This window comes from Phyllostomus hastatus, unplaced genomic scaffold (genome assembly GCF_019186645.2).
Source record: "Phyllostomus hastatus isolate PE091 unplaced genomic scaffold, TTU_PhHast_1.1 phas_contig_29, whole genome shotgun sequence".
Taxonomy (NCBI): Eukaryota; Metazoa; Chordata; class Mammalia; order Chiroptera; family Phyllostomidae; genus Phyllostomus; species Phyllostomus hastatus.
Window position 1 is genome coordinate 4,073,530 of NW_025333835.1, and position 27,684 is coordinate 4,101,213.

Sequence of the window (27,684 nt, forward strand, 5' to 3'; positions counted from 1 at the left end):
GGTGCAGGAAAGCATTTTTCTTTTTGTGCTATCCTTTTACAGTTCTTCCTTAGTATATCTCTGATATGTGCTTTTGGAAAGTGAACACAATCTTACAAAGTGAGAAATTTCATTAAATTTCAGTGAGGTGATTAAGGAAATTCATTTTCAAAGATATACATTTATTTCAGTAGCTTGAATGTTGTTTCATCAGGAAATGACCAGAATACTAAACACTAAAAGATGGGCTGAGCTTCTGTGGATGAGCAGCTTTGAGTGAGACAGTTGAAGGGGACGGCATGAAGGCTGACACTGCAGAGGCCTTTGCTGTGGGTGGAAACTAATTGCCTGAAAACATGAATAAGTTATATTTGTTATTCATGTCAAGGAAAAGCTAAGAGAAAGAGGACTAATATTTTTATTTTTCAAGGTGTTTTGCTCTGCCGTATGATATAAAAAATAAGCAGTTCCTCAGGCTTAGACTCTTCTTCCTATAGCAAGTAAGAGGAATAGAAGCTAAATTCCTGGGCAGGGCTTTCTTCTGAATATTATGATTTATATTTGGCATTTTCAGTCAATAAGATATTACTAAGAGGGTTGCTAAGAAATTCTCCAAGGGGAAATGTGTAGTGGAGGTGAAGGAGGGTATGGGGGGAGCAATGGTAATGGAAAAATACAATAAAAAAATCTTTAACATAAAGCACTTATAATTAGGGCCATTGTCCTTGAGCCTGGGATTATAATTAAGTGCTTTCAATTAAAAACCTCTGATTTCAGGGCTCAACACTTTTTTCCTCTTTCCATGGCCCTGTACTGTGTCTGGGGATTGACCACAGCAGCACTCTTCTCAAAACTAACAATTCTAGTATGATGTTATCAGACTTGATCTTAAGCAAATTAGATATTGTAGAATAAAATCTTTTACAAACATAATCATTTTATTTTCCAAATCTTTTGCAAAAGTTTTATAAGTGAGACCCATGGATCTGGAAAATTCTCTACAAAGCTGCTCTTAGCAAAGTCCTAGCAAAAACCACTTAGAGCCATTTTTAGATCCTATCTTTTAAGCCTCAACTTGCTATTCTTCTCTGAAGTGTTCTACTCTGAGGGTCTCTAGCTCCTCCACCTTGAGTCTTTCACTATTTCTTTCATCTCACTTTGATGCTTCTTTGGGTATCTTTGTGTTCTTCTGTGGTGGTTTCATGAATTGTTCCTAACTAAAGCGTAAACTGTTATAGTGTTTGGTGTCTGTTTTTGGTATTGTCCCTAACACAACAAGTCTGTGTAGGTGCTCAGTTAAATGAAGTACATCACTTTGTTTGAAGTCTATCAGGAGGCTGACATTAAGGACAGTCATATTTTATACTTTCCACATTGAGCTGAAAAGTTAGCTGCAGACACTCAACTGGTCTGAGTCAAAAGTCTGGGGTTTGCCTCTCAGAACTGGTGCTTAGTTAACCTCATGATTTTGGCCTATGTGTCTTTATCAATGTTTTATTAATCCTAAATTCCCTCTTAGTTCAGATGTTCTAAGCCAGCTTGATTGACCTATCACAGTGGTTCTCAAAGTGTGGTCCCCAGATCAAGAACACCAGCATTATCTGGAACTATTAGACATGCAAGTTATCAGACAGCAACCCAGACGTACTAAATTAGAAACTCTGCACCTTAACAAAACTTGCAGGTGATTCAGCTGTGCACTAAAGTTTAAGAATGACTGATCTACACTAGAATCAAATCCCTGGTATGGTGAACAGCTCCATGCCACAGTCTTAGTGAATATTGTGGATTGTGTAGTCATTTCATGGTTGGCACTTGTATTGTCTCATGTTTCATCTTTAAGGCTCTGCGGAATGGCTCACTATTATATCATATTCATGTTCGCAGGGCAGTATCCATAGACTTGTAGCTCTCAAGCTCCTATAAAGTGCTGGAAATTGAAGAGTGGAAAATCTTTCTTAGGGTGAACACAGAATATGCAATGGACTAGGGATTAATTTCCAGCAGCAGCCTCCTAATTTTGTATTCATAACGTGTATGTATGCTGGGCTGCACATGCAATGTCTGCTGATACACATTAGGTAATTGGGCATCCAGAAGCCCCATTTGTATGCAGAGGGGGTTGCACACCTCCCATTAACAAGTCCAAAATTAAAGCTCAGTTTGAAACTGGCTGAAGGCTCACTGCTAGGAACATAAAGAGATAAGGAAGAAATTGCTTCTGTTAATCAGCACTTTTGGCCTCTACTGTTCAATCTTTGCTAATTTCTTCTTTGAAATTGTGCATTCTCTATTGAAGAGAGACTTCTAAGAGTATCTTATTTTTTTTAAAAACTGCATTTATAAGCCAATTGTGTTTTATCCACAACACTGTAATTACATGCATGCTACTGTCTGTTGCTGTGCTATATTTTTGCTATGAACTATTCATGCTCTTGTGGGACCACATGAATCATCCAAAAGAAAATACACCCAGCACAGACTCACAGACTGGATGTTGGCATCATTTTGTTTCATTCATCAAGAAGCTAGTTTGTGCTAGGCACTGTGCCAGTGGCTGGGCATATACAGATCAGTTAAGCACAGTTTCTGCCCTCAAAACATCACAATATTTTAACACCTCTTGATAAACTCAGAGTTGTATATTTTTTCATAAATGAAGTTTTCCCTGATAACCCTATGAATTAAAGTGACTCCTTGCTTGTTGAGCTCCTAATTATGCTCAACCAGTGTTCAAAGGAGAATGAGGGACCCATGCCTGGAAGAGTCAAGCTCAAAAACACAAGATGGTAGCCAGTTGGCCACTCAGGTGGGTCATCAAGAAGCAATAGCTGCACTAATTCAAAAGCATGTATGCACCCTTATGTTCATTGCAGTGTCATTTACAATAGCCAAGATTTGGAGGCAGCCCAAGTGCTCATCATAAAAAAGCTGTGATATATTTACACAATGGAAAGAGAAGGAAATCTTACCTTTTGTGACAGCATGGATAAAGCTGAAAAGTGTTATGCTGAGTGAAATAAACCAGTCAGAGAAAGACAAATACCATACAATTTTACTTATGTGTGGAAACTAATGAACAAAACAAAGTAACAAACAAAATAGAAACAGATTCATAGATACAGAAAACAGACTGAGGGCTTTCAGTGGGGAGGCTGGATAAAAAATGTGAAGGGATTAAGCGAAAAACGAAAACAAAAACCCCCAACCTTATAGACACAGACAACAGTATGGTGATTACCAGAGAGAAAGAGGGTAGGGGAAGTGGAGGACAGTGAAAGGAGGATAAATGGTGATGGAAGGAGACTTGGCTTGGGTGGTGAACAAATAATACAAAATACAGATGATATATTGTAGATTTGTACACCTGAAACCTACATAATTTTATTAACCAATGTTACCTAAATCAATTCAATAACACAAGTGTGAGAAGAGATGGCTGCATTGCAAATGTCCCATATTCCCAGTCTGTGGTAACAAAGAATCCATGAACAGACTGACAGGGACCAGAGAGGAGGGGGAAGGGTGATAGGGAAGGAAAGAAGGGGAAGGGTCTAATTAAAGAACAAGTAAAGACTTCCAGCCAAGATGGAGGCATAGGTAGGTACACTTTGCTTCCTTGTACAACCAAAAGAAGGACAACAAAAAAAAAATTAAGAACAAAAACCAACCAGAACTGCCAGAAAATTGAACTGTATGGAAGTCCAACAACCAAGGAGATAAAGAAGAACTATTCATCCAGACTGGTAATAAGAGATGGGCAGCCAGGGCAGACAGGATGCGTGGCAAGGTGGTGGCTAGAGGATTCAGTGGTCCCACATTTGCATGCGGATAAATGAGGAGGAACAACTGGGGAGCAAGACAGACTGCGCAACCCAGGGTTCCATTACAGGGAAATAAAATCTCAAAACCTCTGACTGAAAAAAAACCTGTGAGGGTTATAGCAGTAGGAGAAACTCCCAACCTCACAAGAGAATTCATTGGAGAGACCCACAGGGTCCTAGAATGTTCACAATCCCCCCCACTCCCCTTCTTGAATCAGCACCCGAAGGGCCCAATTTGCTTGTGGGTAGCACGGGAAGTGACTGAAAGTGGGGCAAGAGCTGAGCAAGTAGCATTGTTTTCTCTCTGACCCCTCCCCCACATACAGTGCCACAACGCAGTTAAGTGGATTGCCCCTCCCTGGTGAATACTTAAGACCGTTAAAAAAAAAGCAGGTGTGCTAAGACAAAGAAATGTGGCCCAAATGAAAGAACAGATCAAAACCCCCAAAATAGAACTAAGTGATGAAGAGACAGCCAACCTATCAGATGCAGAGTTCAAAACACTGGTAATTAGGATGCTCACAGAATTGGTTGAGTATGTTTGCAAAATAGACGAAAAAGTGAAGGCTATGCAAAGTGAAGTAAAGAAAAATATACAGGGAACTAATGGTAACCAGAATGAAACCAGGACTCAAATCAACACTTTGGACCAGAAGGAAGGAATAAACAATTAGAAAAGAATGAAGAAACAAGAATTTAAAAAAATGAAGAGGGCCTCAGGAACCTCCAGGACAACTTTAAATGTTACAATATCTGAATCATAGGGGTGCCAGAAGAAGAAGAGGAAGAGCAAGAAATTGAAAACTTATTTGAAAAAGTAATGAAGGAGAACTTCCCCAATCTGGCAAAGGAAATAGATTTCCAGGAAGTCTGGGAAGCTCAGAGAGTGCCAAGGAAGTTGGACTCAAGGAAGTACACACCAAGGCACATCATAATTACATTACCCAAGATTAAAAATAAGGAGAGAATATTAAGGGCAGCAAGAGAAAAGGAGATATTTACATGGGACCTACAATGGAGGTCCCATGAGACTCTCAGCTCATTTCTCTAAAGAAATCTTACAGGCAAGATGGGGCTGGAAAGAAGTATTCAAAGTCATGAAAGGCAAGGACCTACATCCAAAACTACTCTATCCAGCAAAGCTATCATTTAGAATGAAAGAGCAGATAAAGTGCTTCCCAGATAAGGTCAAGTTAAAGTTCTTAATCACCAAGCCCTTATTATATGAAATGTTAAAGGGATTTATCTAAGAAAAAGAAGATTATCAAAAATACGAACAGTAAAATGACAACAAACTCAGCAACTATCAACAACTGAACGTACCAAAAAACTCCAAAACACAAAGAACTAAGCAAATGACTGAAACAGAAACAGAATCACAGAAATGGAGATCACATGGAGGGTTATCAGTGGGGAGGAGGAAGGGGGAGGATAGGGGGGAAAAGGAACAGAGATTAAGAGGCATAATTGGTAGGTACAAGATAGACAGGGGGAGGTTAAGAATAGTACAGGAAATGGAGAAGCCAAAGAACTTATATGTATGACCCATGGACATGAACTAAGAGCAGGGGGAATGCTGCTGGGAGTGGGGTGCAGGGCAGAGGGGACTAAAGGGGAGAAAAATGGGACAACTGTAATAGCATAATCAATAAAATATGCTTAAAAATAAGAACAAGTATAAATGACCCACAGACATAGGCACAGGTTGGGGATTGGCTGTGGGAGCAGGGGGTTGTGCCAGGCAGGGGAGAGCCATTGGGGAAAATTGGGACAACTGTAATAGAACAACAATAAAAAAATTAAAACAACAAAAAAAAGAATGTATGAGTGTTTTGTTGTACTCCCAGTAGGAGTCACAAGAAAGAGAATGTCGATCTAAAGCTATCTCTAAGGGATGTTCCCATGAGCACCACCTAGAGGAAAAATGGATCCCTGAAAAGAGAATTTACCAAGAGCCAACAGAGAAGCAGTCTCTTGTCACTTACCAACTGCTTTGTATTCCCTATTTGGCCCAAGTGCATTTGTTTTATTTTGACAACTGGACGGTAAGATTCTGGAGAACAGACCTCGTTCTTAAAAATGTTATCTTCCATAGTACATATTTGATAGTTATGATAGTAAATAGAGTATACTAACAGAAAGATTGTCTGGTAGTTTATGGGCATTAGTAATTTTTCATGATAATAAGCAGTTTTTTTTCCTTCATTCTAGAGTAGGTGCATACACCTTGATAGCACCAAATGAAAACAGAAGAAGTCAGATACAAAGGGGTATGTATATTTATTTAACATTCAGAAAGCTTATTTTCTTATAGCATACAATTGGTTTGCTTTGTTCTGAAGTATTTTTATTTTCTGATTTGAATATACTCACCAGATCTCAAGTTTTTTTTCTTTATTTAACTTTAACATTTTTAATTATACTTTTAAAAATTATTCTTTTGTTAATGCTTATAAATTTGTTTCTCTGTGTTAATAGCAGAACTCATAGCATGCTTGTGAAATCTCAGATTTCTGTTGGGCTTAAACAGTTTCATACCTGTTGCCAATTGACCCATTTAATTTTCATAATATTGGTCTGACTGCAGATATTTTTATAGGACTAGGAATACTTTTGAAATAGACAAGTTATATACTTGAAATAATAATGTAATTTGTGTTTTTCTTGGTATGTTTTATCTCTTCATAATGGAATTATTTTTTAAGTTTCTGTGCTCCCATAATTTTGTAACTAACACAGTCTACTCTCAGCTATTTGTATTTGCATACAGTAGGTAAATACACTTCACATTGTTGATAGGTTCTGCAGCTGCAAATAAAACAATGTATAGTGAAACCAATTTTACCATAGGCTACTTGATATAAACAAAAGCCAAATTCCTATGGCATCAACATTATAATGAAACAAGATTATAGAAGGAACTACTGTACTTCAATTTTCTTCTCTAGATTATAACCTGTTAGAGGACAGGGAGCACACTGTCCTCATTTCTGTGCTTATACCTAGTGGGTGTATAACATATTTAATTGATGTTGTACAGTAAAAAAAAATATTGTCATTTAAAATTACAGCATTATGCATTAATTAGAGTTGGAAGGAGAACTAATATTAATTTAGTTCCCAAGGAAGTTACAAAGCTTGTTCAAGTCAAGTTGTGGGACTAGTACTAGGATTCTGCGCTCTCCTATATTAGATCTGGGTGGCAAATTTAACTTAATGACTAATGATGAACACAAGGGCACAACAGGAAAGCAGCTCTGTAAAGGGTCTCCACCACACAGGTATTCTCCTGGTGGTAAAACTAGGTCAGTCTGGAATATAACAAACGTTGTGTTTGATTTAAATTCTTGAGCCTTAGTGTGGTCTGGATTTTTTAGGTATTTCGGAAGTTATTTTTCTGAAATAATTAAAAACTATTATAAATGGACATTTGGAACAGTCAGGTCTAATGGGGAAATTAAGGCATGCGTTAGTACCGAACCAATATCTCTGGCGCCCCCTGCTGTCACTCAGTGTATATTTGGGGAATGAGCACTACTGTATGAAGTGCCAGAAAAGGGAGCAAGGTTCCCTATCTGCAGTGTAAAGCCCCCAAGCCCTATAGTTGCAGTAAGCTCGGGGAACATTTAAAATAAAGAATATGGGCACCTGGGGATATATATTTACCTATATGTGAAAAGTTCTTATTGACATGAATATTCTAGTTTTGCACATATTCTCTAGAATAGGAAGAAAAACTAAACTTTATTTTAGTGGGAGTTCAGGTTATTTTCCAGATTTGAACCTCCTGTGCACAGAAAGTGCCACAGAGGGGGGGCCCAGGGCTGCTCTGAAGGGTTATTACTGAACGGTGTCTTCTTTTCCTGGATATCTCTTCCACTCATGCTTGCATGTATTTAATTGCCTTCTGATGGTTGTTTTTAATGTTTTAAAGGGACCAGTTTCCTTTTAATGTTCTAATAATTGATGATTTGGTATTTCTCACTTGGTTTAGTTGCTGAGAAAGAGCTAGAGAACCTGGCGAAGTGGAAGGAGCAACATAGAGCGAAGCCAGTTCACCTGATGCCGATGCGGCTAGGTAAGTGTCTGAGTAGGGGAGGGCAGGTAGTGCATGATCCTGTCAGCACTTCTCCTGGGTCTGTCTTTGAATGAATCTTACCAGTTTTTGGGTCACTGTGCTTCTTGGAATGGAGTGCACTTAAAATGGAAACACTTAAGTATGCAGATATATTGTTTCTGATTTCCTGCAAGTAACAAACGTGTGATGACACAGTTATTCGAGAATAAAGTGATGACTTAATTGCCAAATAATTTAGGGCCTCTTCAGTGATCAAGGCCAAAAAAATCTCACCCAGGGCCCTGCATATGCCCTGTCATAGCACTAGTCAGGAAGTGTGTACAAGCTATCACAAGCATAGTAATCATTTCATCCAGTGGTGGATGTAACGAGAAACATCACCTCTGTGTTCATTCAGCAGATAGAGACCTTCGGGCATCTGAAGCATATGCTGCCACTGTGATGAACTGTCTGAGCTACCTTTGCCCATGTTTGAATCTTCCAATAGGGAAGCCACCTAATGGGAATCTTCATTCAGTCCTTTCTTTCCTTTCCTTTTGTAGCAGCAGCTAAGAACATAAAGGGCTAGGCACACCGTTTCTGCAGATTTAGTTAATGCAAATGTGTCAAGCATCAGGGGCTGCTTACTGTCATAATAGTTTTAGAGAAATATTTTTTTCCAGGATATAGGTAAAAATAAGGTAATTCGGAAATAATTTAATGGGGGAAAATGATAGTATTATCACCACCCTCCCACTATATTTCATGAAAAGGGTTAATCGAGTCTCACCTTTACACTGAATGAGCCAGACTTGAGAGGTACACCAGGAAACACTTTGGTCCTGCCTAACTGGCCCCTTCAGACTGGCCCTGTGGGACTAATTTTTTCCCATAGTATTTGGATGAAATACAATCTTTTTTTTTTCTATCTTTCTCAATCAATAATGTTGTTCAGCCAATTTTGGGCATAGAACAGCATCATTTTAGTAATCTTCAATTCTAGCTACTGGTCAAAATGGCTACTAATGGAGATTAAAACTTCTGCCATGCTCCAACCCAGGGCTATTTTGGGTAGAAAGCTGCCAAAGAAATGGGGCATAGCTGAGTTTTTCTCTGATGACTGCTCTGTTTCCAGATTCTGGCCCCTCCAGGGTCAAAGGGAAAATGGGAGATAAGAGAGACTAATCCCAGTTACTTCAAGTCTTGGTGTGTGCTTACTGTGCATGCTTCCCCCTGGGGTTCTTGGAGTTCTTCCACATCCCTCCTTGCCTGCCTTAATCTTTCACCTGGATTCTCCCAACAGAGACGATACACTTGCCTGCTGGCATGCTTGGCTTCACTATTGGCTCTTGGTAGGTAGCATCTCTTTGTGGGGATGCATTGTTCCTCCAGGTGGTCCACAGGGGCAAGTCCTTTCAGACAGCTTTAGATTAACATTCTCCTTTTTGACAGTCCAGATTGGGAGTACTGGAAATACTTGTTTGTCCTTTTTCACCACAAGTTCTGGGAATAGAGGCCATTGGTCATGAAGCCACCTCTTCTGTGTAGTCAACCCACAACAGCCTTTAGGCTCTGACTTTTCTATGCCTGGGTACCCCCCCTCGTCTTTTAGAGACATGGATTGAAATTTCCAAATGATTTTCATTAAACATCTCTGTTCATTCTTATGTGAAGATTCCTCCTTCCCCAAACACACAGAGAAGGTGGGCTTTACAAAGGACTTCTTTCCTCTGATTTCTACCTCCCTTTGACTTATCCAACCTTTTTAATAGGATGATGGTAGTTGCTAGTTAACATTCCCCAAACTGGTTCAGTTACCCCGCTGAAGATCCTGCTTAGGGACCCAAGTACCTTGTTTTGGAATTTGGAATAGTTGGCACCTCTTGTCTTCAGACCTTAGCTAAAAGTGAACAGACTCATTTTGTTCAGACCTAGAAATGGCCAAGAATATTTGTGCAGGAAGAGGCTGGTGGGTAGAGAAAAATTTCTAGAATGTATTAAACTTTATGATGATTTTTGAACAAAACCTATAAACACTTAGACATCTGATTTTATTCATTCATTTTTTAATTTTCAGTTCTTCCCCTTTTCTTCTACCCCTTAAAGTATTGGAATAGTTTGAGAAGATAATGAAAGTGGCTGTAATATTAGATAAAAGCTTCAATGGCCCTCACTGTTTCTTTCTCTTTCCTTGATCCCCTGTGACATAGATGGAAAGGTCAAAACCAAACAGGCTTTTTATATCTTTTGGGACTCAGATGAGAAGTCTTTATGGTGTTCTTTATCAGTTCAATTTTAATACTATGGTGAATGCAAATCGTTTTAATGCATCTTCTGTGACAATGAATCTTTCAGAGAACTGACACTTTTAGAGACCAAAACACCGGAGAATTGTATCAAAGGGATCTTTATAATATACACATAAGCTTGCGTAAACACTAAGAAATCTCTAAACAATAATTTGTAGATGATTATGAAGCTGCATTCTGGCCCCAAAATATTTTAGGTTTAAGAGGGAGCAGGCACATAATCTAAGGTTTATGTTTTTCTCTTGAATACCTAAAGAAAAACAATAAATAGTATAGATTGGCCATTAATTACTAACTAGAATATTTCCATTGTATTTTAAAAACTGGGTTATAAAGACTACATATTTTAGTGGCAAGAGCCTGAGGGTTTCCTAACCTTTGCCACCTGAGTACAGGGCAGGAGGGTCAGAAAAAGAAAAGCAAATGAAGCATCACTGATCATCATCTTTATTAGGTTAAGGAATGATCATACTCAAGCAGGAGGAATGTTCTAGAATTTCCTAGGGAGGCAGTATTTTCTTACTATTTAGCATGGACCTTCAGGTACTATTTCAATCTAAATGAAAACCTGAATACTGACACGACTGAAAAACTTTACTAGGATTGTCCTGTTCTTTTAGGAATATGGCCTTTCTCTCTAGCTCTGTTTCTCTTTTAAGTGATTACCATTCTTTAATGTCTTGTTAAGAAAACTGGTTATGTCCTTACTTCTAGAGGTATGAAAATGTTAAAGAAACTCATCATGGTGTTGTCTTATCATGCATTAGTTAGTTTTTGATGCCGACATTTCAGCTGAACATTCATGTTTCAACTTCGTGACTTTATATCTTCTTTAGGTGGAAGTGAATCAGAGGCTGAAGTCAGGCAGAAACAACAACTCCAACTGATGCAATCTAAATACCAGCAGAAGGTCAGAATCCATCTCTTTTAGTTTAATTCTGACAAGGAATTTGAACATCAGCACTTTCTAGTAACCATGAAAAAACATAGTAACTTAACCAAAAGTGTAAATCCTTTCAACCAATTGGCAAAAGGAAACTCTCAAAAGCAAAAAAAAAATCAGGACTGAGAAGTGAAGAGATAAATAGCTAGAATTTTCCTCCAAGCTATATATTAGCAGGGCCTCTGATTTAGGGATTTTTTCTTCTTTCATTAACACTACTAGGTTTTGAATATTTTGATTCCAACAACACAGATTTGTTTACCCAATAACAGTCACAAAAGTAGTAAAAAAAAAATTTAAGGTGCTTAGTGATTTTTTTTTCAATGAACTGAGATTTATGATCAGGAAAAATGATCTGCCCACTTTTTTTCCTCCCTGACCCAAAGGGTGGAGGGGTGTGCAGAGAGACAGAGAGACCAAAGGAAAAATACAAAGAGAAATTTCATAGGCAGAAGTGTGACCATTCTCTGTGATCTAAGTGGCTTGGAAGTCCCAGCCTATAATCATGGCAAGGTGTAGCTCAAACAATACTGGAATTTGCCTTTCATCATAATTTTGTGTTCCAGAGGTTCAGGCTAAAAAATAGTAACTGTTTTTTTTTCTTCTGTACTCTCAATACAATTTAGCTAAAAAGAGAAGAAGCTGTAAGAATCAAGAAGGAAGCTGAAGAAGCTGAAATCCAAAAAATGAAGGCAGTTCAGAGAGAGAAGGTAAGATGGTGGAGAGGATGATTAGCTAACATCTACTGAGTGTGTTTTATGTGCCAGATTCTCTTCTAGACATAGTCCATACACAAACTCATTTAATCCTAACCCTACAAAGTATATGTTATTGTTGTTACCCTATTTGAGAAATGAGGAAACTGAGATGGAGAGGGTAGATAACTTGCCCAGACCTCACAGCCAGTAAATAGAAGTGGGATTCAAATCCAGGCCGATGGGCCTCAGAGCTTGAGTTCTTAGTCACCACACTGTCTTGATTCTCAGGCGAGTTATTGAAGTAGTCACTATGTATTTGGCTATGAGCAAAACAGTTAGTAACAATGGCAATCAGTGTGCACAACCATATTTATATCCAAATTCTGACTTTCCCAGGGTGAGTGTGACAGAGGTAACCACACTCTTACTCAGAGAAGAGAAAGTATGTCTTTGCATTTCAGTATTAGTGATATGATCTATTCAGACCTCCGAGTGCTTTTAGTGTTGATACTTATTCTGAGACTTGAGGAAATAAACCCCCTGAAAATGTTCATCTGCTAGAGAAGGAAGAACATTGTGTTATTCTTCCACACCCCTTCCTCATACTTTCATTCCCCACAAAGTCCTAAACTGCAGTAAACTTGAAGTGTTGAAGGGTTAGGGGAAAGGGACTGACTCATAATACTGACTGCCAAGTATGACACCTGGTGCAGGTGTTAAGTCATGGAAACACAACTTCTGTTCCTGCTGTCTGTCTGTCTCTCTTCCCCTCCTTCTTTTCTCTTTTTCTTTTAAAGATTAACTGTTTGTCAAGATTTAAACCTGACTACCAAACAACAAATATTTTTTGCCAGACTTAATGAAGTGAAAACCTGATGACTTAGAGAATGCATGAGAGTATATGAGTCTTTTCTTCCCCCGAGGAGTTCTCTACCTGCGGGTGAGCAGACTCAGTTTTTCTTGGAAGGTGTACTGTTTTGCTGTCTGATCTTGAACAGGCCATACTCATCCCTAAACTATTGGGTTGGCCAAAAAATTCTATTGAGTTTTTTTCCATGAAAGACACATTTTTTTCATTTTCACCAATAACTTTCTTGATTTGGATATTTTGAGTATGTCATCTTCTCCTGCATGGTATAATGTTGATTGTTCTTAATCATTGTCTCAGTTTTATCACTACCCGGTCATGGAGCATCATACAGCAAGAAATCTCCAGCATGAAACTTGGCAAGCCACTTTCAACACATTTGATCAGTCATAGCACCTTCTCCATACTTTACACAAATCTGTCCCTTTTTTTTTTGCATTTCAGTTGTGTTTTTACCTTTCTTGAAATAATAAAGATAATGTGCCAAAATGTTGCATATTTTCTTCTATCTTCAATATTTAAATGGCTGCACAAAAACTTGTGCACAAAAAATTTTGATAAGTTTATTTTAAAAATGCACACTGATATGACAGCTGTCACAATACAATCTAACAAAATTGTTTTTGAATGAAGTTGAAGACAACTAAGTGTTTCTAGAACCATTTTATGAAGAAAAAAAAAACATATGAACTTTTTGGCCAACCCAATATTTCTGTAAAATGAGTCTCTAAGTCCCACCTTGTCTTCTCCCAAGGCCTAGGAACACCTGTAGATTTAGATGTGATATCTGTAGAGATGTAGGCCCTGGGGGAGGAGATGACTGGACCTACACATGTGGAACTGCAGTGAAATGCTGGAGGTGTAAGGAAAAAAGAGTATAGAAACTTTGTTTACAAAATTCAGTTGAGCAATTTGTTTCCAGCTGATGAGCTATTACACCCTCACTGAAAACATTTTTATTACAAACCTTTAAAAACCCATCTTCCTCTTTCTTTTTACTTTTCTACACCCCACTCTTTTTTCATCCAACTCCCCCTCCCTCCGCTTTCTTCTTCAAAGGCTCACACTTTGGTCTTGTGATTGTAGAGGAGTGTCCGCTTACATGGAAGAGTCTGTGTGCATTGCAGGTGGAACTAGGACAAAAAATTAAATCATTACCAGGAACTGAGTTAAGAGGCTTGCATATCCTGAAGAATTATTGTGTTGCAACCTCTTAACTTAAAAGTCACTTACTAGTTGTCATTTAATACCCATAACTGGCTGGCTTGTGGGTCATTTGTAATTCATTTCTTCATGGGTCAAATAATGTATATGATTCAGATATGTAAGTGGTTGAAATGGTTTTCTTTAACATTGAGTAAAAGCAGCATTTTCCCCTTTCCAAGTGATACCATAACACTAGCTGCTCAGTAATCACCAACTATAGAAATCTTAATTGGGTTGGCTTTTCTAATATAATAACTGTAATAATTATTGGTATAAATGTGTTTGAAAGTGAGAGATAGGAAGACAGAATATGTAGATCCTTTCCATTCAAAATGTGGTCCCTGAACCAGTAGCACTGGCATCACTTATTAGAAATGCAGAGCCAAGAGCCCACCCCAGACCTTCGGAACCAGAATCTGCATTTTAACAAGCTCCCCACATGGTTCTCCGCACATAAACATTGCAGAGCAGTGATCTAAACTACCTTACCAGAGAGTGAGCAGCCTACCTTGGTCCTTCCACAGACTTCATTTCTCGGGCTAATTGGCCAGCACCGCCACCATGACCCAGTTCTTCCTGTACATAAATCTGTGGGTTTTCACACTAAATGTGAGCCTATTTAGTAGCGTGTATCATAAAAGAAAAATGAACATTAGCTATCTAGAAATGGCATACTTCACATTGCCAGTGTGAAAATGGCCAAGAGAGGCGATAATGGCTGTGCTTATAGAGCATTTATTCTTTGAAATGCAGAGTAAACACACACAGACATCAGCTTGCAAAATACTGCCCTCCCCCCAGGTAGATGGCTCCTGTCCAGGAACTCTGAGCCCAGTAGAATCCATGCAGCCTGTTGCCACCTAAGAGCCTCTACCTTGGCCTCTGGTCTTACCACCCCCCACCCCTTCAGTTTTCCCTGGGTCTCTCTCTGGTCAGTCAGCACCTGTGTGTGGATGAGGGGAGAGTAAACTGTATTCTCTGCCAGCACATGTTCTTGGATTCTTAATAAGCACAGGGGTATGAAGGGCAGCCAGCTCTTTAGCATCTGGTCAGGTCAGTGGGGTCCAGGAGGAGTTAATGCTATAGATGAAGGGGTGATTTGGGAGGGCACTGGTATGCCTCAGTCAAGCAAGTATTCCCTATGCTAGAGCATGTTGGTGTTATGTAGACTTCCCCAGGTGTGCTGGAGCTTCCTCTTACTGGTTCATGAGGCTGGATTGTTACATTTCAGGATTTTTTTCAAACTAGTTAACTTTATACTGGGAGCTTCATACTGACCATGTGGGAATATTTTCACCATGGAATCAGTAAATAATTTTTTTTCAGACTTCCATAATGCCCACAAATCAACCTCCTCTCCTCCTCCCTGCTGCAGCAGGTTAAGTTTATCAGCATGCCACTGCTTAGCTCTAACAGGTTTTTCCTCACCCTCCCCTACCATCCACATTTCAAGGCCAAGCCTCAGAGGACTAGGAGAGCAAGGATTTTGTGAAGTATCTGCCATATTATGTGTCTGATACTTATTGATTTATAAACAGATTTAACCCATGTGGTAGGCAGAATAATGCCTCCTCCCTGCCCCATCCACATTCCAATTCCTGGAACCTAGGACTATATTATGTTACATGGCAAAAGGGGGTTAAGTTTGCAGGTGGAATTAAGATTGCTAATTGCCTTACTTTCAAAAGGGAAGAGTATCCTGCATTATCCAGGTGGGTCTAATATAATCACAAGGGTCCTTGAATTGGAAGAGGGAGGTAGAGGATTGAGATGAAGAGATGGTAGCAAGAGAAAGATTTAGCCTGCCATTGCTGGCTTTGAAGATGAAGGAAGATGCCGCTATCTAAGGAATGTGGGAGATCTCTAGAAGGTGGAAAAGGCAAAGAAATAGATTCTCCCCTGCAGCCTTCAGAAGGAATGCAGACCTGCTGAAAACTTGATTTTAGCCCAGTGAGGCCCATGTTGGACATCTGCCCTCTAGAACTGTATGATTATTAATAAATTTTTGTTATTTTAAACCATGTTAGGGGTAAATTTTTACAGCAGCAGCAGAAAGTTAACACATGCATGTGGTTTTATAATGATGTATAAATGTCTCTTCCTACACATTTATAAAGCAGAGAGAATATCTCTAAAATATTTAGATCAGAGTGAAAGAAAGTTATTAAAAATAATAAAACAGCAGCATACCAGATGTAAGTGCTTTCTTTGCCACTGGATTTTACAGCATATGTAAACAAGTTTTCATAAATCCTCACAGCAGGCGTTTCACTAGAATTTAGTGCTGCAGAACTAAACCTCCACCCTGCTTTCCCCTCAGAATCATGTTGGAGAATTAACTAATAACTTGATATTTTCAACTTTCATAATATCCACACACTTAAAAAGAAAAAACCTTCCAATTCTATGCCAAAGACCCTCCCCACCTCCTGGGTTCATCTTATTCCACCTTGAGCTACTAATGCTTGAAATAATACACAATGCTATATAGTTTACAAATACTTCATTTAATTCTTCCAATCTCTTGGGGTAGCATAACTTCAGAAAGAGCAGGAAAACAGCTAGAAATCTGAGTGGCATCCAAAGCCTTTCCTTGCTCTTTTCAATATACCATAAGTCATAAAGCTGATCAAGTTATTTGGAGCACTGGAGGTCATGGAGTTTTATACAGATACTGTGAAGTGTTTTTATTTTTAATGCTATAAAGTGAAGTAGGAACTCACCAGGAGGAAAAAAGGTATACAAATTAGATGCAGAGATGCATACATATACATATTTTTAAGGAATCACATTTGTTACTTAGTCTAGGAAACTGGTAAGTAGAAAGGGCTGAAGGTTTATGAATAAATTATGGGTAAAACTCATCATCAAAAAATTATTTCAACATTGTTTTTATAAACTAGAAATATGTCCATTTCTGAAAACTTTCAAGGAACACCAATATTTCCCAGAAATATGGTCCCTACATCATGCAATTCTTTGTGAATGCATTGATATGGGGCATTACACCTCTGGTTGTTGAAATGCTGTTGGACCCTGTTAATTAATCTCATAGTGTTGGGATGTTAATGATATGTCTGAAATGCAGATGTAGTACTAGGAGGGTAAGCTGTTAGCTTCTCTATGCTTCACTTCATCTGTAGATTGGGTGTAATAATATCTAATAACGGGACTGGTAGGCAAAGCAATTTGTAAACACTCATTGAGGGTGCCCTAACCTAATTAATTATGCACGTAAAGAAGTGCCTTAACACTACTTCATTTGACTCTGTTATATCAAACTCTTGTGTGGAGAGCAGGCAGAGGTGATTATTCTTATTTTACATGCAAATTAATCGACTCAGTTATGTCATTTCCACCAAGACCATGTGAATAAGGTTGCTGGAGAGAAAAAAAAAACACTCATGCATTTTTTCTGGCCACACTAAATTTTGGGGCTTCCTTTTCAGCTGGGTCTTTAACAATGCCTGACATTTCTCCTTTGCAGTCTAGGCCTGTCTCTATTTACCAAGATTCCTCCCTTCACCTTTTTAAATCCTTTTCCTTCTTTTTTATCTCAACTCTTAACTTCTAGGAAGTAAAGGCCATCAGGCCATAAGTACCTTTATTTTTCTGTTTCCTTATTCTCCCTTTGCTATTTGTACCCTACCTCATCTCAAGAGGAAAAAGAAAATGCTTTTCTTTGCTGCTGTAATGAATTCTGCCACCTGTGCTTACCATCTCATCTCAATTCCATCTTCTCGGGAACCTTACTATTCTGTCATTAAGTCCCCTTTTCTCCTGTTACTCTCTCATTGTTTATTTTTATGATCTTGTAATATAATCATAATCAAGTCTCTCATCTTAAAAACAAGTGTCCCTCTATTCTCATTTGCTTTCTTTTTTAAATTTAATCTTTATTGTATATTTTTTTGATTACCATTTAGTTCCCTTACACCCTCTCCCCCCAGCAATCACCACACTGTTGTCCATTTATATGAGTCGATTTTTCTTTTTTCCCAGTCCCTCCATCTCTTCACGTACCCCCTCACTGGCTGTCATCCTACTCTCCATCTATGAGTCCCCATTTTACTTGTTAGTTCTGTTTGTTCATTAGGTTCCTCTTATAGGTGAGATCATTTAGTATTTGTCTTTCACTGCCTGGCTTATTTCACTTAGCATAATGTTCTCCAGGTCCATCCATATTATCACAAAAGGTAAAATTTTCTTCTTTTTTTATGGTTGAGTGGTATTCCTTTGTGTAAATGTCCCATAGTTGTTTTATCTACTCATCTACTGATGGACACTTGGACTGCTTCCATATCTTAGTGATTGTAAATAATGCTGCAGTTGCTGCACTGGGTGCTTATGTCCTTTTGATTTAGTGTTTTGGGTTCCTTCCAATGTATTCCCTGGAGTGGGATCACTGGGTGAAAAGGCACATCCATTTTTACTTTTTTTGAGGTATCTCCCTACTGTTTTCCACAGTGGCTACACTAGTCTGCATTCCCACCAACAGTGCAAGAGAGTTCTCCTTTCTCCATGTCTTTGCCAGCACTTGTTTGTTGATTTATTGATGAAAGCCATTTTGACAGGTGTGAGATGATATCTCATTGTGGTTTTCATTTGCATTTCTCTGTTTAGTGACGTTGAGCATCTTTTCATATGTTTATTGGCCATCTGTACGTTCTCTTTGGAGAAGTGTTTATTGAGGTCCTTTGCCTATTTTTCAATTGGGTTGTTTGTTTTTTTGGTGTTGATCTTTGTAAGTGCTTTATAAACTTTGGATATTAACCTCTTATTAGATGTATTAGTAAATACGTTCTCCCATTCTGTGGGTTGTCTTTTTATCTTGTTGATTTCCTTTGCTGTGCAAAAACTTTTTAGTTTGATGTAGTCCCATGTGTTATTTTTTCCTTTTGTTTTCCTTGCCTGAGGAGATACGTCTGATAAAATGTTGCTATGAGTGATGTCTGAGATTTTGCTGTCTATGTTTTCTTCTAGGATTTTTATGGTTTCGGGTCTAATATTTAAGTCTTTGATCCATTTTGAATTTATTCTTGTGTGTGGTATAAGAAGATTGTCTAGTTTCATTTTTCTGAATGTATCTGTCCAATTTTCCTAATACCATTTATTGAATAAATTATCTTTAGCCCATTGTCTGTGCTTGCTTCCTCTGTTGAATACTAATTGACTGTAGAGATGTAGATTTATATCTGGGCTCTCTATCCTGTTCCATTGATCTATATGTTTATTTTTATGCTAGTACCATGCTGATTTGATTACTATGGCCTTATAGTGTAGTTGGTATTAGGCATAATGATTCCTTCAACTTTGTTATTTCTCAGGATCGCTGTTCTTGAGTCCTTGCCTTTATATACTTCTTCCTTGGTGGGCTGAATTTGCCTTCTGCCTCTAGTACTTCACTTGTATTGATCTAGCCAAAATCACCAATGGTGCTCTTAATCCAAAAACTGAATGGAGACTCTTTAATTCCTAACTTATTGAAACTCTTTGTAATGTTGTAACAATAAAAAACTGTGTCCTTTAAATTCCATCTCTCTAGAATGCTTCTGGGTTCTTTTTCTTGTTTTTCTACTATTGATGTTCTATCAGGTCCCATCCTTTGGTCTTCTCTAATATCCCTGTGCCTATACTGCCCTATTCTTAAGTGAAAGCCCCCATATTTCCACATTCCCACACTTAAGGATTTAGTTATTGTGTATGCTGATGATTTCTGAAATCCATATCATAGGCCAGACCATATTTCTAAATCCCAGGACCAGATATTTTACTGTATGCTTGATATTTCTCTCTAGATCACATGTGGCAAACACAAGGCCTGCAGGCTGAATCCAGCCTTCCACCTTGTTTTCTCTTGCCTGGCACCTTGTTTCTACCCAGCAGCAGCCCCGATCTCTCGCTTAACTATAAGGAGTCGTTACGTTGACACAGTCCTAAAATTACATTCGGCCCTTTGAAGGCAACTGCGAGGCTGATGTGGCCCCCAGTGTAAATGAGTTTGACACCTCTGCTCTAGATGTTCCACAAACATCTCAAATCTAATAGTTGCAAAACTGATCTCATATATTCATTCTGATGCTCTTAAATGATATTCATCCTGCACTCTCTCTTCTTTCCTTACTCATCCTATATCAATATAGTTATACCTTCTGTTATTTCATTTTCCCTCCTGTTATAATATTTCTGTCCCCTAAATTTTTCTAAAGTTTGTGCTTTTTTCTCTGTCCCTGTTGTCTTAATCTGGGACTCATAATTTATGGATTACTGTGGGAATCACTCCATTGGTTTTTAGATTTGTGGTCCATCCTCTGTGATGCTTTCAGAGTGAGTTGTTTACTTTTATGCTTAAAATAATATAATGGCTTATCATTGACTTTAATGAGGTCAAGACTCTTTTTACTTGGCATGCAAATTCCTTTATAATTGCTCCCTTTTACTTCCTCAACCTTAGCTTCTACCCATCTCACTACAAACCCCTTTGAATTAATCCAGGAGCTTCTTGAATATGGCTGAACTGGAATATTCTCTCAGGTCTTTGTACATTGAAAATACTGTAAGCTGTGGGAATACCCTCCTTCTGTCGAGGACCACTGCCAGTCCATCACTGCCTTTGTACAAATTAGAAATGATTCTCCATCCAGGCAATTAGTTCTGTGGGTATGCAGATTGGTGATAGATGGTGCCTTTGTAAGAAATAGAAGAAGACACCTCTGCTGTGTTGAAGCATCCCATTCTGGGATACAAGGCTTGGTGAGCTGAAAGCTGACTTTTTTTCAACCTTTCCTATCCTCTCTGCTTAGGCAATGAGGGGGCCAATGGAGTAAGTAGTCCTACTCCCATCATCCCCTTCTCCTCCTGGAAAGATATTGCTTGTTTAAGATTGATCTCTATGTAGAATTTCTACCTCTCATTAGACCTATGGTTCTCATCCTTTTATTTGATCACCAGTCCCTTGGGGAATGAATCTGAAGAAAGCTATGAGTCCACTCTTGGTAAAAATGAACATGCTTCTAACATACAGCTCATCCTTGAACCCGAGGTTAGAGAGCACATTCCAAGGGTCATTCAGCCCCTTGGTTGTCATGCCAAGGATGCAGTCTGACACTTAGTTGGCACTAAATGAACATTTGTGGAACTGTTGAGAGCATTTCCTGACAACCTACTTCCATGCATGTGCTGTGTTCATATTGCACTATTTGCAAACCTCTATCTTCTAACATATTTTATATATTGCCATCATTGCTTTCTTGTCTATGTCCATAGCTAGCTTCTGTTTTCCAGAGTAGTCACTGCTCTGTTCATATCTGCATTCCTAGTTTCTAACACAGTATAAGAATATAATAGGTATTTCATAAATTTTTGTTGAGATTCAATGATATTAAGTGACTTAAGGTCACCCTGTCAGTGATAGTGAACTTAAAGCTCATTCTATAATCTTTTCTTCTGGATCTCATGTTATTAGATATTTTAAATTCTGCATTTGTAGATATATGTGCAAGTTGTTTGGGTGACTCCTTAACTGACTGTTAAGTAGAAAGAGATAAAGTCTGAGATCCAAGTATTTGGGTACATATACATTGGTAGGTATTGGATACAATTTTTCAAATATTCCAGTATTGCAAAAATACTTTTCCACAAGCTTCTAAGGAATAAGCAGACCTTTGTTGGATGAAATTTAGCTACTGTTTTCATGAGATGAATTCGGTGATACTTTATTAGTGAAGAGAGTAAAACCACTTTTTAATTTCTGACCTTGCTAAAGGAACCCAACCTTGGTCTCTAGGTGCTTGTGTGTCTTTTTGCCTCATCATTCTCAAAGTGGCATTACTAATACTGGTTTAAGCAACGCCTACTGCTTGCTGGCTGTGTCTTAACATTTTTTCCCCTCACAGATGTAGGGAGCACATCATAATTGATCACTTTTGGTTTCATGAATCAGGTTTTTTTTCTAGATTAGGATCATATTTATTTGGGTTTATAATTCCAAAACACTGAAATTGATTCATGTTGGTTCTAGTAAATTTCCTTTGTATTTTTCTGAAACTGAAATCATCTACTTTGCCTTTCAAACAGGACTACTGAATAGTTCTGTGTGAATGAAGAGCTTTATACAAATGAAAAATATGAGTAATTTCTGCCTCTCTTTGAAAGGTGAAGCCAAACTTACATCAGGGTTTGGAAGTGATGGTTTCCATGAGTTCCTTTTCACACTTCTTCATGCTGGGCAAATCTGGTTCTTCTTCTTAAATCAAACCCAGCTGCTCACGTCTCCTTAGATTCATTTAAAACTTCACATCTCTCCTGTGCTGTAGAACATGTTTCAAGTACCCATTAACTTTGTTGTCCAGGAATTTTACGTGTTTTTCTTAGGCAAGTTTTTAAAAAATGACAGTTGTGTTATAGTGAATAAAAAGCAATTCTTCTGAGTTATTAAATTGGATTAAAATATACCAGAGCCATGGTGACAGTAATATTAAATAGGAATTTTTTTGTCTCTAATAAGCAACTTATAATAAAAAAGAGAGACCTCTTTTCTATTTAAGTGGATGGCTTTTTAATGACCTTATGTTGTTCAGTCTCTCAGCAGCTTTAAGTGTCTGATTCTAAGTCAGAAGGGTGTTGGGTTGGTTTATTGAAAGTCTTTTCCTGAATGTGTTAATATATATAAATATTGTGTAAACTATTAACCATTTATTATAATTTTAACATACTTGGTGTAGAAATTTCATGTTTCTCTAAGAACATTTTGAAAACCCTGCTTAAAATATAAATGTTGCTGTTGTTTGAACTAAGGAATATAAATGTGAAATGTGGAGTCTGAGATTATCTGATCAAGCTGAAAGCAGGGAGTCAATGAAATCACTTGGGGCTCCTGGATTTCACTGCAGTGCCCAGGGGCTGTGAGTGGGATACTGCCTTGGAATCCCTGGTAGGTACCACATTAGACCATTGAGGCCAATTAAGCCTAAGGGTTTTAGCCCTTGGGTAACTTTAATATCATGACTCATTTGTTTCCATAATAAATTACAATTTTATATTTGAAATTTCAGAGTGAAAAACTAAAGGAGAAAAAAAGACTTCAAGAAAACCTCAGAAGAGAAGCATTTAGAGAGCATCAGCAATAGTAAGTTTATGTTTTCAGGACTTTGTACCTTTATAGGCATATTATTCATTATGCTTTTTAGTTCTAGGTGATGCTAACTTTTCCAGTCCTCTGGTATTGGATAATTGGCTATTATATTAATTATGTAATTGAACTCCATTCTGTAAGTGAGATTCTCAGGTTAGAAACATTTGTGTTCACCAATATCTTTTTTAGTCAATTGATTAGAAATAATACTGCTAAACTTGAGGAATTCTTCATTATAAATCACTTGAAAGACTTGATTCTTTGGAGATTTAGGGTACTTCTGGTTATACTGACTTCCAAAACACTCACATAAGGAAGAAGGTGTTTGAAAAAAAAAGTACCCATGCAGAATCTAAACTAACTAGAAATTAACCTAATGGATTGAGGAGTATTCCACACATGTATTTTCATAGACAACAATTGAGAAAGTTTTTAGCAATTATTGGCAAAAGTGCCAATTAGTGGTTATACACCAAGGTACTTTTTTCCAGTGTGATTTGTGAATTACAGCAGTTAACATGTATAGTACGACTACCCTGTGCTTTATAATTAGGTAATGTACTCTGTTACACAGACTTTAAAGATAAGCTGGTGTGCTAACTCTATGTAGTTAGATTATCTGCACATTGCTTAAAAGATTAAACAAAACCAAAGGAACGTATCTCTGGCCCAAGGTTAATTCCAAAAGGAGTGGAATTAAAGCCAAGCAGATCTGGGTTCAAAGTCTTACTGCAGTTCTCAGATGTGACCCTGGACAAACTACTAAACCTCTTTGAACTTCAATTTTCTTAAAAAATGGGGATAATAATCTTCCCCATAGGCAATTTGTAAGGATTAAGTAAGATATCATCTGTAAAGGTCACAAAGGTGCCTGAATATTATAGGAACTTGAAATCAAACTTTTAATAGAAGTCCTTGTTCAATGGATCAGACAACTTTCATTTTGCTAGGACTGTATGAGATTTCTGGCCCACAAGACCTAGTCATTTACCTTCCATTTTCATGTGGATTGTTCTCTGATTCCCACCTCTTTTCTCTTCTCATCATTCTATCTCCTTTGCAGAATTTAAGGGGTGAGCATTTATAACACCCTAAATCATGCTCCTCCTGTAAATACAGAGTGTTCTGGTTTTCTGACTCCACTGAAATTATCCTGCCTCAATCGTAAGCAGTTCTTTCTTGCTTTAACAATCAGACGTAGAAACTGGAAAGGAAGTTTTTCAGCTCTTCACTTTGCCCCTAAGCAAGTAGGTACTTGGCCTGTGCTACCTAGACTAGAAAATGAGTGGGAGATGATATGGGCTTGGATGAAAGGGAGATGAGTGACATTCTCCTCTCTAAGTTAAAAGGAACATTACTCTTATTTGAATCATAACAGCCATAGCCTGTCTTTCCCTACTTCTCTTCTAAGGCAGGCATGGGGAGGGGGGTGTTATTGAGGGAGTGATGGGAAGCTAAACACCAGAAATTCTCTCTCTTACAGAGATAGCAGGAGGGAGGCAATAAATTAAGGGCATTACTGTATTACTGAGCCCCATTCATGGGTAGAGAATGGATGAGAGTTTAATTCTAGGCCAACCAGAGCAAGTGAAAGAGATAAGGAACTACCATGAGGCAATTGTAGCCTAGAGATAAAAGAATAACAAATATATACATCTTGTGGCATCCTAGTTTTACACTGTAAAAAGGAGGCTTTTAGGCACAGGACTGGGAAGTTGAATGAGCCCATTTTCTGGAGTTTTAAACATGACAAGGTCAAGGATGAGAGAGAACTTTAAAGGACATGCAGATTGTGTGCCATTCAATCTCCTTTCTTTCATAGTCTTCCAGCTTCTTGAATTTGTGTTTTACTAAATACTAGAGATCAATCATCTTTTTGTCTGTGAAAAAAAAATGTTTTAACCTCAGCTACTTCACAACTTTCAGTGGAGCTGAATCCAATTACACGCACATTTCACTCTTGATCTTTCTTTTGCTTATTCTGAAAGTCCCAGTTAACCAGGAAAGAGAGAAGTTGGCTAAAAATGAGAAGCATCTGAAATTGATTTTTAAAGCCTATTGAAAAATACAAGAAGTATTATGAGTTTTTTTTTTAAACTTTAGCTTTTGAACTACTTTTGAAATTAAAAGACCATTAGTTCATGAAATGAATGGCCATTATATAGTTAGAAATATGAAAGGGACTTCTTCAAAAAGATGGATCCTTGATTACAAGCCTTGGTCATACCTTCTTAGAGTGAGTTTATGGGGCAAAATTGTCTAGAAGAGCTGTTAGAATTTTAATAGCACAAAGATTTCACCAGACCAAACAGGCTGGTCTCCATCTCTCTCCCCACACCCCAAAATTAGATTCTCCTGAAGCAGTTGAACCAAAAAACACAAAATAGAGACACAATTAAGAAAAATTTTTTAACTAGTCAATACCTCATGTCCTTGCCAGTTTCAGCATGCTGTTGCTGTGACGTGTGGTTCAATGAGCAGACCAGGAAAGTTTTTTTCTTTCTGTAGAGAAGGTGAGCATGGATTGAGCAGACCGTAAATCCAAGCTGCTAGAGAAAATGCTCACAATAGCATCTTGGGGCACCACCAGGAGAATCCTAATGTGCTCTCTCTGAGCACCTCGTTCTTGACTTCGTTCATTTGCTTCGGATTATTTTTAGTGTTGCCAATTATTTGGCTAACAGGCAGAAAACTAGGCTTTTATTGACATCCAAAGGGACTCTCCTGAGTGTAATAATGAAGGCAGTTTATTGAATGCCTGTGAGGTTGTTTCCTAATTGTACTCATTAATCCGCCCAGGCAGGCTGGCTGAAAATACCCCAGCAGATTGCACATGCAGATGGAGCACCCAGGATTGTTTTTATGAGAAGACCTCTGGAATACACTTCTACAGTGCTCTCTTTTCCTTAAAAATTGAATGACTGACTATTTCAATTGGCAGCTGAGAGCAGACCAGATTAATGGTGCATTAAGTCTGCTACTCTGGCTGGGGACAGACTCAAATTTCACAATTCAATGTTTGTTCTAGAATTCTTGAGCATGAAGGTGAAGGGTAGAAATTGACATCTAACCTTGGTGTAGTTTTCACTGTTATTTTTACTCTCTGTAAGTTTTTCCTACTTATAAAAAGTCAAATGTGATACTTTTCAGAATGGCATTTTCTATTAATATTACTGGTTGATATGAGTGTTTGAAATAACAGATAATAAACGCTTTGTTGTGTTTTTTTTTAATATCAAAGGGAGATGTTGTGATTTATGTTATTTAAAACATTGAGTAAAATCTCAGCATTTAAAATTTTAAATGGTAATTTATTTTGAGGGCTATAGTCATCTTTCTAATCATTTTGTTCTCTTTTGATGGATGTAGGGACAAGTTTAAATTTTGAGCCTATTTAACTGATGGGGGGTGCCTGGGTAGGATGCATGGGGGTAGTTAGGTGCATTTTGTGTGTGGGTGTCAGGAAAAACAATGTTTTCTTAAGGATTTACTGAAGAGCAGAGAATTGGGTAGCTTTTGAACATTTAAAATGTTAATTAATATTTAATAACCATTTAAAGTATATTTTATTGATTATGCTATTACAGTTACCCCACTTTTGTCTCCCTTTATTCCCCTCCACCCTACAATCACCACCTTAGTTCATGTCTACAGGTCATACATTTAAGTTCTTTGGCATCTCCATTTCCTATACTATTCTTAACCTCCCACTGTCTATTTTGTACCTACCAATTTATGCTTCTATTCCCTGTACCTTTTCCCCCTTTCTCCCCCTTCCTTCTCCCATGGCTAACCCTCCATGTGTTCTCCATTTCTGTGATTCCGTTCCAGTTCTAGTTGTTTGTTTACTTTTTTTTTTTTTAGGTTCAGTTGTTGATAGTTGTGTTTGTTGACTTTTTACTGTTCATAGTTTTGATCTTCTTTTTCTTAGATGCATCCCTTTAACATTTCATATAATACGGACTCTGTAATGATGAACTCCTTTAGCTTACCTTATCTGGGAAGTACTTTCTCTGCCCTTCCATTCTTAATGATAGCTTTGCTGGATAGAGTAATCTTGGATGTAGGTCCTTGCTTTTCATGACTTTGAATACTTCTTTCCAGTCCTTTCTTACCTGCAAAGTTTCTTTTGAGAGTCATATGACAGTCTTATGGGCACTCCTTTGTAGGTAACTCTCTGCTTTTCTCTTGCTGCTTTTAAGGTTTTCTCTTTATCTTAAACCTTTGGCATTTTAATTATGATGTGTTTTTGTGTGGACCTCTTTGGGTCCAACTTGTTTGTGACTCTCTGTACTTCCTGGATTTGTATGTCTATTTCCTTCACCAGATTGGGGAAGTTTTTTTATTATTTTTTAAAATAAATTTTCAATTTCTTGCTCTTCCTCCTCTTCTTCTGGCACCCTATGATTTGGATATTGGCACTTTTGGAGATGTCCCAGATTCTTCTTATTCTCTCCTAATTTGTTTTTAAAGATTTTATTTATTTATTTTCAGAGAGGAAAGGGAGGGAGAAAGAGAGAGAAACATCAATGTACAGTTGCTGGGGGTCATGGCCAGCAACCCAGGCATGTGCCCTGACTGGGAATCGAACCTGCGACACTTTGGTTTGCAGCCCGCGCTCAATCCACTGAGCTACACCAGCCAGGGCTCTCTCCTAATTTTTTAAG

The 27,684-nt window shown here is 38.0% G+C and overlaps 1 protein-coding gene across 1 annotated transcript in view; it reads left to right on the plus strand.

Annotated features, from left to right (window-relative positions):
• The window catches only part of EPSTI1 (epithelial stromal interaction 1), a 118,727-nt gene that overhangs the window by 14,644 nt on the left and 76,399 nt on the right, over nucleotides 1-27,684 (plus strand). The window contains exons 2-6 of the mRNA XM_045839129.1: nucleotides 6,015-6,073; nucleotides 7,798-7,881; nucleotides 11,006-11,079; nucleotides 11,739-11,822; nucleotides 22,938-23,011. Coding sequence (XP_045695085.1) covers nucleotides 6,015-6,073; nucleotides 7,798-7,881; nucleotides 11,006-11,079; nucleotides 11,739-11,822; nucleotides 22,938-23,011 — 375 coding nt within the window. The remainder of the gene's footprint in view (nucleotides 1-6,014; nucleotides 6,074-7,797; nucleotides 7,882-11,005; nucleotides 11,080-11,738; nucleotides 11,823-22,937; nucleotides 23,012-27,684) is intronic.